This window comes from Polypterus senegalus, chromosome 8, assembly GCF_016835505.1.
Source record: "Polypterus senegalus isolate Bchr_013 chromosome 8, ASM1683550v1, whole genome shotgun sequence".
In the NCBI taxonomy this organism is placed as follows: Eukaryota; Metazoa; Chordata; class Cladistia; order Polypteriformes; family Polypteridae; genus Polypterus; species Polypterus senegalus.
This window is the reverse complement of record NC_053161.1, coordinates 162662556-162672612: the sequence shown is the minus strand read 5'-3', so window position 1 is coordinate 162672612 and position 10057 is coordinate 162662556. Positions and strand designations below refer to the sequence as shown.

The 10057-nt window shown below is 39.3% G+C and overlaps 1 protein-coding gene across 2 annotated transcripts in view; it reads left to right on the top strand.

Annotated features, from left to right (window-relative positions):
- Positions 1-844: 844 nt before the first annotated feature.
- The window catches only part of LOC120533271 (E3 ubiquitin/ISG15 ligase TRIM25-like), a 28642-nt gene continuing 19429 nt past the window's right edge, over positions 845-10057 (top strand). For both annotated transcript variants that reach the window (XM_039760079.1, XM_039760080.1), the window contains exon 1: positions 845-1613. In XM_039760079.1, coding sequence (XP_039616013.1) covers positions 1026-1613 — 588 coding nt within the window. In that variant the 5' untranslated portion in view covers positions 845-1025. The remainder of the gene's footprint in view (positions 1614-10057) is intronic.

Genomic DNA, 10057 nt, shown 5'->3' with positions numbered 1-10057 from the left:
CAAAAGATGCACAATACCTGAACAAACGTATCAGGAAAGTTTTTGTCAATCACGGGGTGAACCCTGGACAAACTGGAAGCTGTTATAGAAAAGAGGATGATGGCAAATTTGGATGCCATGACTTGAAATATCCCTTCCATCCCCTGTAGGAGGTGCTCTTTTGATGCACTTTTAACCAGGGGGCTCATTCCACCATGGCATGCTAATAAGCGGCTCTGTGGGATCTTTTCTGCTCACTGCTATCTGGCAAGTCAATGCTTCCACCTGCCTTACTTAAGTTTATTTGTATTTATTTATTTACTTATTGATTCGTTGATTAATTGTATTATGTGTCCTACACGTCTGTAATCTGTTCCCTTGTTTTTATGTTGCTGATGCAGTATACATCTGAAATTCCCCATGGGATTAATAAAGATTAATCTAATCTAATTGCAGATCAAATAAAAGAAATCTTAGCAGGAATTATGCACACATTCCTTATAAAACTGACAACCTCAGTAGTCTTATCTCTAGGAGTAACACATCTAAGATGAACTGTACTGTACGTCATGTCAGTAAAAAAAATAAACAAATAAAAAGTTAAACATTACACGTTAGAGTTCACTTCGATCCCTCTTCGCTCAACTAGGGTTATCTTTTTTAGATGAAAACTATTGTTTGAAAACGTTATAAAGTTCTAAAGATCCCATGTTTTCCAGTAAGAAGCGACGAGTCCACTTGGAGACGGAGATTAACGGCAATATGAAAATGATTCACAAGCGCAATTCAGGTCTTGAGAGGGAAAATCACAACACACTACACATGCGCAGTACAAATCGGGGAGTGTCGTAAAAAGTTATTTTTAGTGAGCAGAGAGTGCACGAGCGATGCAAATCGGGTATGGACTCACATGAATCGCGAATCGGGCAGTGATGTAAAAGTGAAAAAGTTTAGGGAAGGTAAGACGGATGAGCTAGGGACGCGTACAATTGTTTCATCTTCGTGGGCAACAAATCCAAGTTGAGTAATAGCAATCTCCTTTAAAGATGGAAGCGGGTAAGCCTTCCCTGTCCGCTGATCAGTACTTCTGTCCGATGTGTCTGGATGCCCTGAATGAGCCGGTCACTATCTCGTGTGGACACAGCTATTGTATGGACTGTATTAATGACTACTGGGACAAGTCGGACACACCGGGAATTTACAAGTGTCCTGAGTGCAGAGAAACGTTTACAGTAAGGCCTCAGATTAAGAGAAATACAATGCTGAAAGATATTCTGGAGAAACTGAAGGGCGCGGAAGCCGATGTCGGTCCGTCTCAGAGTTACGCAGGACCTGACGATGTCTCCTGTGATGTATGTTCCAGGAGAAAAAGGAAAGCTTCAAAGACCTGCCTGACCTGCATGGCTTCCTACTGTGAGGCTCATCTGCAGCCTCACCGCAAGTCTGAAGCTTTCAAAAGACACAAACTGGAGGAGGCGACTGGAAACCTGCAAGAGAAACTCTGCGCGCAACATCACAAAGTTCTGGAAATCTTCTGCAGGACTGATGACACCTGCGTCTGCTTACTTTGTGTGGCGACTGAACACAAGAGTCATGACACGGTGACACCTGAGGAAGAAAGAACCGAGAGACAGGTGAGGGGAGGAGTAGGACAGGAAAACAAGTACAGTAACACTGGAGGGCTTTTATTTTGACATGCATACGTTTCGTTTGAGAAGCGAGGCTGTGGCTCAAAGCTGCAGAAATCCGGGGGTCTTTTACATGTCATTTTAAGAGTCCTCGATTAAATTAAAGGCAAAAGACGAGTTATAAAATGCACATTAGGCATTGGCCTTCAAAAAATCAATTTTGGATCTAACATCATCTATACGTACTAAAAAAGACACTTTACACACATTTTCATCCATCCATTATCCAACCCGTTATAGCCAAGCACAGGGCCATGGGGGTCTGCCGGAGCCAATCCCATGCCAGCACAGGGCGCAAGACAGGAACAAACCCCGGGCAGGGTGCCAGCCCACCGCAGACAAATTTTCATTTATTTGCAAAACTTTGCAATTCGTGATTTTTGCTAATTTCTATTAGAAAATTCCAAAAGCAGCTTTTTGCACAGAGTACAACAATTCTTAAAACTTATAGTTATTTACTTATTTGACTGATGCCCTTATCCAGGTCGACTTGCAACATCTGAGATACAATTGGCTCCATTCCTTTTGTCTTCCAATTGAAATACAGACAGGTGAAGTGACTTGCTCATGGTCTTGCAGCATCAGTAATGGGATTTGAACCCACAGCCTTTAAGCTTCAAATCCTGAGGTTGTGGATTAAAGGCATCAGTCAACTAATTAATAATAATTAGTAACTAGGGGGCTTCACCCCCCTGCTCGCTTCTCTCGCCAACACCCTGGCCTGTGAGTCACTTCGCGTCTCTGCTGCTCACGTATGTGTATTTCACTTTCACCAAACAACAAATGTTTTAATTCTCATGGATATGCCTCTTCATTGGGAAGAAACACTACTTTTCCCTGATGACAATACAAATTAGATGATCTACAAGTCTCCGACATTAAAGTTTAAATCCGAATAATATAATCTCTTTTGGCTGTTCCATTATTTCATCAAGCAATAATTTCCATTTGGTTGCGCTAATGCGATCTTCACTATCATTTTTTTGAGATGTTCAAATTTTAGTACTTTTATTATCTCTAACCTGCTCTGCATGTGTATCACGACAACTTTTTGAATTCTTTACGATGTTCTACTTTGTCATCTACTCTTTGTCTTTTATTTCCGGCCCCAGGTGTGGTTAAATCTTTTGCCACAAAGTCTCATCTCGCGGGACATGAAAGTATCTCTCTGAAAAAGTCTCGTCTCGTCCCAGAATTTTTTTACATAATAGAGAAATAACTTTCTGTAATGTTTATGATCTGCCCTGATGGTAAATGCAGTAGGTGTGTTCTGTTCTGTTCCAGTTTGCCTCATCTGCAGGCACTGACAGCACACACTGAATTGCTGTTTGAGTCAGATGAGGTGACACCAGAGGCTCCTGTGTTTTATCAAATTTCTAAAGATTGGAAGTTGCAAATAAGTAAATAAAGAAATCATATTATCTTCTGATCATATTTATATTTTTCTTTTTTATTGCAGTGTAAAAGCTGTATTTTAATAACAAAACAATAATACTCATATCAAGCAATAACATTGAAAAAAGATGAAACATTTTAACAATCCTTAACAAAAACATAACTGGTGACCCTCTGTGAATATGTAAACCTTTAAACCCTTGGAGTTCAATCTTCATTCCACTTGCAGTTTTGTTAGAAGTCACAGTGAAAACACCTAGGAGAATAAAATAAAGTTACAGTTAACAAAACTCCCAAACATGGTGTAGTTTTAATATTAAGTGTGTCTTTTCTTCTAAATTTATAAGCTTTCATTTCATGCATATCAAATACTTACTTTACTATTTACATTCATAATCGACAAGAGCTGAAATGAGTGACAGCACCCTGGCGGTCACAGAATGCCACTTCCTGGACTTTTTCCATTCCACATTTGTTCGTTTATCGGGATTGATTTTGAAGAAACATCAAACAAGAGGAAAGTAAAATACCAAGAGCAAAGTAAAACTAATAGACTTCCAGAAGAAGTTAGTACAGTATGCAATATTAAGTTGTAAAGATGTAAATATGTTGGAAAGAAGATGCCTTTTTATTCATTAATTTCTAAACTACATTTTAATTTTTTAAATACTAATACTGCTACTAGTATCTTTGCACGTGTCTCCAGCTAACGTGTTAGCATTAGCTGTTGTATTTCAACTACTACATACTATTATTTCTTATCTAGTCAACTAAACACCATTTACTTCAAGACTTACCTCTGTAAAAACTCGAGGACAGAGTGTAATTCCATAAGATAATGTATGTTGAGACAGAAGTAGCTTGCAACCATCATACAAAGATACACATGTAGTTATGCTGTCATTCACAATTGTTTTGTCAATGCTGAACATGAACAAGGTAGCACTTTGAATGAAAGCCTAAAATATGCATTAAGCAGATTAGAGCACAAGTGTTATACATTTAATCAATAGCTTTAAAACAGCAACAGCCATTGTGTTCTGTATTAGTGCTTTAGGTTCTCATTGTTTTCTAATTGTTATTTAAAGAGAGTCCTTTAATATGTAATGTTTTGCCCAAGGGTGCGTACAGCTGCCCTAATCCTGACACAGACAGACAGGACACAAGTGCAAGCACACACACTTTTGTTTTTTTACTTTTGTTTTTTCTTTCTTTCCTGTGGGAACGCCATTGTCCGTTTCCCACCAATACAACACAGTCCCAAACACAAAGCACAGGTCAGCGCACAACCTTCTCTTCTTCCTTTTTTCTCTTGACTCCACTCCTCCTGGTGAGCTTCATCTTCTCCCACCCGACTCTGGCTCCCGGAGTTGTGGCTGCTGGCTCCTTTTATAAGGCAACCAGAAGTGCTCCAGGTGCTTGTTGACTCAGTTCCGGCAGCACTTCTGGGTGTGGAATCAGTGCTGCATCAAACAGCTCAACAGTTCTCCAGCTGCACCCCCGGCGGTGGCCATGGGCCCCAACAGGGTTGAGCTTCCATGCTCCAAACCTGTCATACCACCGCACTCCAGGGGTGCTGCCCTCTAACGGTTTTGAGGGAGGCAATGCTCTGGAGACACTCCTTCCCCAGGTCCTTCCAATGTAGAGGCAACCTGGCCAGGTAAGGACCCTAGCTGTCCACCACATTACCTTTATATACTATTTCTAATTGCAAACTGGAATTTTCATTATATGTAAAATTAGCATAGATATACTGTAACATAAAACTAATCTATGTAAGGAGCAGGTAGAAGATATTTAAAATGAGATGTTCTTACCACAAATTATAATGCAGGGTGTCAAAGGAAGCTGATCCGCTTGTAATTCCATAGACAGACCTGTTTTTCCGAGATAGTGCATCATGTTTTTCTTTCTTCTTACCAAAGTAAGGCAGGAGCAGCAGGATCATATTTGTTATTTCAGTCGAGCAGCCTTGTAAATGACTCTGAGCAACATCCAGCTTTCTAGAGCTCTGAAGGAATCGTCTATTTTTTACAGCAGCAACACGACTCATATAGTTAAGGAGTTCCATTTTTGTCAAGACTAGTAAGAAAGATTTCTTTCAGTTGAATACCTGTGAGTTCTTTTAAAATGAACTGCCATGCCATTCTCATTAAACCGAAAAGGCCAGTCCTCTGAAAGTAGAGGAATGCTGGTGCCCTGATTTATTTCTTTTCTCTGAGAATAATAAGTTGACTGCATATCTTTCCACCTGGCTTCTATGTAATTATTTCTGAGTGTCCATTCTTTTCTCGGCAAACGTTCTGTTGTTTCGTGAAGGGGTATATGTGGCAACTCCCATCTGCTCCCTCCGTATGTATCTTGTCATATCGGAGTCATATCCGGTGCCTATAATGTCTCCCTCAATTACATCTTGAAGATATTCATAATCGTTTGCAACCATTTTTCAGGGTTAGGACATTTCTTGTGTTATAATGAAATTTATTTTATCTTGTATGCCTAGTGTGGGCTGGGCGGTCTTGTGGCCTTGGAACCCCTGCAGATTTTGTTTTTCTCTGCTGCTCTCTGGAGATTTGTTTGTGTTTTTTCTGTCCTCCCTGGCAATCGGACCTTACTTTATTCTTTGCTAATTAGTATTGCCTAATTTTATTTTTATATTTTTCTTTTTTCTTCCTATATCTTGTAAAGCACTTTGAGCTAAACGTGCTATTGAAATACATGTTGTAGCGTTTTGGTAGAATGAATGTTTGATGATTTCTTTGATGACTATTCTGATCATTTCATGTGGGCTTGGTCTTCTGCCCCTCTCCAGGGATTGCATTAAATCCTCTGGGAATTTCAAGTATGGGATCTGAAAACTGTCAGTCCAGTTTGGGATTGTAGTGGTATACAGTTGACGTGGAGAAGAAGTTGAAGGTGAAGGTGAAGGAGAAGCCATAAGACTTGTAGAGCAACAAGTGTCATTGATGGTCTCCTAAAAAAGAAATCATAATTCATCTGAATATTGTATTTTAATTATACTAAAGGTACATACAATCCTGGGATTTTTCTAAATCAAAACAAATAATATTAATGCTTACCATAGGTCTTTCTAAAATACTGAGCTTGTCAAAAGGCAACTATCTATAAACTAGAAAATCCATCAAATTTCACTAATCAGAATCAGATTTATTGGCCAAGTATACATGCATATAAAAAATCTGACTCCAGTTTTGGTGACTCTCCAATTATAAGTTTCATAATCGATATACGTCCTGCGGTGGGTTGGCACCCTGCCCAGGATTGGTTCCTGCCTTGTGCCCTGTGTTGGCTGGGATTGGCTCCAGCAGACACCCGTGACCCTGTGTTTGGATTCAGCGGGTTGGGAAATGGATGGATGGATAATCGATATACAGTACACACAACAATTAATCACACAACTGAGATTAAGAAAACACACACACACACACACACAAGACAAAGAATGTATATATATATACACGCAATAATAGCTGTGTAAGCCTGTGCTTTAAAAAGCCTGGGGTCCTAGAAACTATTGAAATCATCAGAAAAAAATTAAAATTTAGTAATGTTAGGTAATTGAAAGGAACTACTCTGGACATCTCTCTCTCCTAGGAGGATCTGTTTTTCCGATGTGCTCACCTCACTTGTGCATTAGCAGCTAAACGACTTTGTCTTTCTTTGGAGGTTTCATTGTGCTGATGTGCCCACTTCGCTTGTGTATTAGTGGTGGGAGGAGAAAGTAAAAGGGACACTGTTCTGCTGATGTTAGCGGCTAAGCAACGTTGTCTTTCTTCTCAGGTTTCATTTTGCTGACGTGCTCACCACGATTGTGTATTAGCGGCGGGAGGAACAGTTAAAGGGATACCGTTCTGCCGATGTTAACAGCTAAGAGACTTTGTCGTTCTTCTGAGGTTTCATTTTGCTGACGTGCTGGCCTCCCTTGTGTTATTAGCTGCTAAGCGAGTTTTCTATTTCCTCGGAGGTGCAGGCCTTAGCCCGACTCCACCTCCCACTTCCAGGCCAGACAGACACACACACTTCCCAGTGTAGACATTTATATATAAGATATACAGTGGTGTGAAAAACTATTTGCCCCCTTCCTGATTTCTTATTCTTTTGCATGTTTGTCACACAAAATGTTTCTGATCATCAAACACATTTAACCATTAGTCAAATATAACACAAGTAAACACAAAATGCAGTTTTTAAATGATGGTTTTTATTATTTAGGGAGAAAAAATCCAAACCTACATGGCCCTGTGTGAAAAAGTAATTGCCCCCTTGTTCAAAAATCACCTAACTGTGGTGTATCACACCTGAGTTCAATTTCCATAGCCACTCCCAGGCCTGATTACTGCTACACCTGTTTCAGTCAAGAAATCACTTCAATAGGAGCTGCCTGACACAGAGAAGTAGACCAAAAGCACCTCAAAAGCTAGACATCATGCCAAGATCCAAAGAAATTCAGGAACAAATGAGAACAGAAGTAATTGAGATCTATCAGTCTGGTAAAGGTTATAAAGCCATTTCTAAAGCTTTGGGACTCCAGCGAACCACAGTGAGAGCCATTATCCACAAATGGCAAAAACATGGAACAGTGGTGAACCTTCCCAGGAGTGGCCGGCCGACCAAAATTACCCCAAAAGCGCAGAGACGGCTCATGCGAGAGGTCACAAAAGACCCCAGGCCAACGTCTAAAGAACTGCAGGCCTCACTTGCCTCAATTAAGGTCAGTGTTCATGACTCCACCATAAGAAAGAGACTGGGCAAAAACGGCCTGCATGGCAGATTTCCAAGACGCAAACCACTGTTAAGCAAAAAGAACATTAGGGCTCGTCTCAAATTTGCTAAGAAACATCTCAATGATTGCCAAGACTTTTGGGAAAATACCTTGTGGACTGATAAGACAAAAGTTGAACTTTTTGGAAGACAAATGTCCCGTTACATCTGGCGTAAAAGGAACACAGCATTTCAGAAAAAGAACATCATACCAACAGTAAAATATGGTGGTGGTAGTGTGATGGTCTGGGGTTGTTTTGCTGCTTCAGGACCTGGAAGGCTTGCTGTGATAGATGGAACCATGAATTCTACTGTCTACCAAAAAATCCTGAAGGAGAATATCCGGCCATCTGTTCGTCAACTCAAGCTGAAGCGATCTTGGGTGCTGCAACAGGACAATGACCCAAAACACACCAGCAAATCCACCTCTGAATGGCTGAAGAAGAAAAACAAAATGAAGACTTTGGAGTGGCCTAGTCAAAGTCCTGACCTGAATCCAATTGAGATGCTATGGCATGACCTTAAAAAGGTGGTTCATGCTAGAAAACCCTCAAATAAAGCTGAATTACAACAATTCTGCAAAGATGAGTGGGCCAAAATTCCTCCAGAGCGCAGTAAAAGACTCATTGCAAGTTATCGCAAACGCTTGATTGCAGTTATTGCTGCTAAGGGTGGCCCAACCAGTTATTAGGTTCAGGGGGCAATTACTTTTTCACACAGGGCCATGTAGGTTTGGATTTTTTCTCCCTAAATAATAAAACCATCATTTAAAAACTGCATTTTGTGTTTACTTGTGTTATATTTGACTAATAGTTAAATGTGTTTGATGAGCAGAAACATTTTATGTGACAAACATGCAAAAGAATAAGAAATCAGGAAGGGGGCAAATAGTTTTTCACACCACTGTAAGTGGGATGTTCAAAAAGTTTCTGCACTTTTTTTAAAAATTCTATTTATTAAGAATTTCAAGAACAAATAACAACATTTTTCTACATAGTCACCTTCCTTTGTGATGCAATTTTCCCAGCGTCGTATCAACTTTTTAATGCCCAATTACTACTCCTCCCGCCTTCACCGTTACCAATGAAAATACAAAAGTGTGGAAACTTTTTGAATGTCCCTCGTATATGCATACAAAGTGCAGAGTGCAACTCAGTACAAGGAATGCTAAAATAAACGCTGGGAAAAAAAAAGTATTAACAGTATTGCAAGACCCTGGGAGGGATGAAACCATTTGTGAGCTTGATGACCTTTATAATTTATATATTTTTAATATTTTATTTTTATAATTTGTCATGCTCCATGAAGTTACCAGTCTTCTTGCCTGCTCTTCTACAGCTTTCCACCCCAAGACATTTCTGCATCTCCATTAGTGGGCTTTGGATGGATCTGGAAGGGTCAATCAATCAAGCAATCAACATTTATTTATATAGCACATATTCATACAAAAAAAATGTAGCTCAAAGTGCTTTACAAAATGAATAGAAAAATAGAAGACACAATAAAAAATAAACATACGTCAACATTAATTAACATAGAATAAAAGTAAGAGTATTCACATACTACCTTGTTAATAGCAATGCCTACACTACTTTTATTGTAGAAATCCATGTCTAAAAATGGTGAGGAATGAAAACACTTCAGATCTTCAATAATCAATAATATGATGTTTTACAAACACAACAATAACAATTAACATTAACTTTATGCAGTATTTATAAAACCCTGCTTTTACAAATCAAACCAGAACACACATCTACAGTATAGCATCCATTTTTATAAGACTATACTGTGCTTTAATGGTATTAACCGAGCCCCATCCAACTTATAGGAAGGAAAGTCATAAAAAACAATGATATCCTTAATGTTCTGGCATTTTATGACCTCATTCTACTGTTTTACAATACATAGGGAAATGGGAAAGAAACTCTGATATAAATATCCTTGTCACAACAAGGAATCATTTTTAATTACAAGTTAAATAATTTCAGCAAACTCCAAAGTGCCATCAGCCTTGATCACTACCAGCAGGCCTTTCTTGTATGTTGCTCCTTCCAGATATACCTTCCTGTCAGGCTCATTGAAGCCAAAATCTTTAACTGCTTTCTTTATTTCTTTGCTGTTGTGAAAAGACGCTATATAGCTGCCGACTTGACACAGATGGACATGGAGGCACATGTAAAAATAAAACACAAATTTATTTTTCTTCAGCT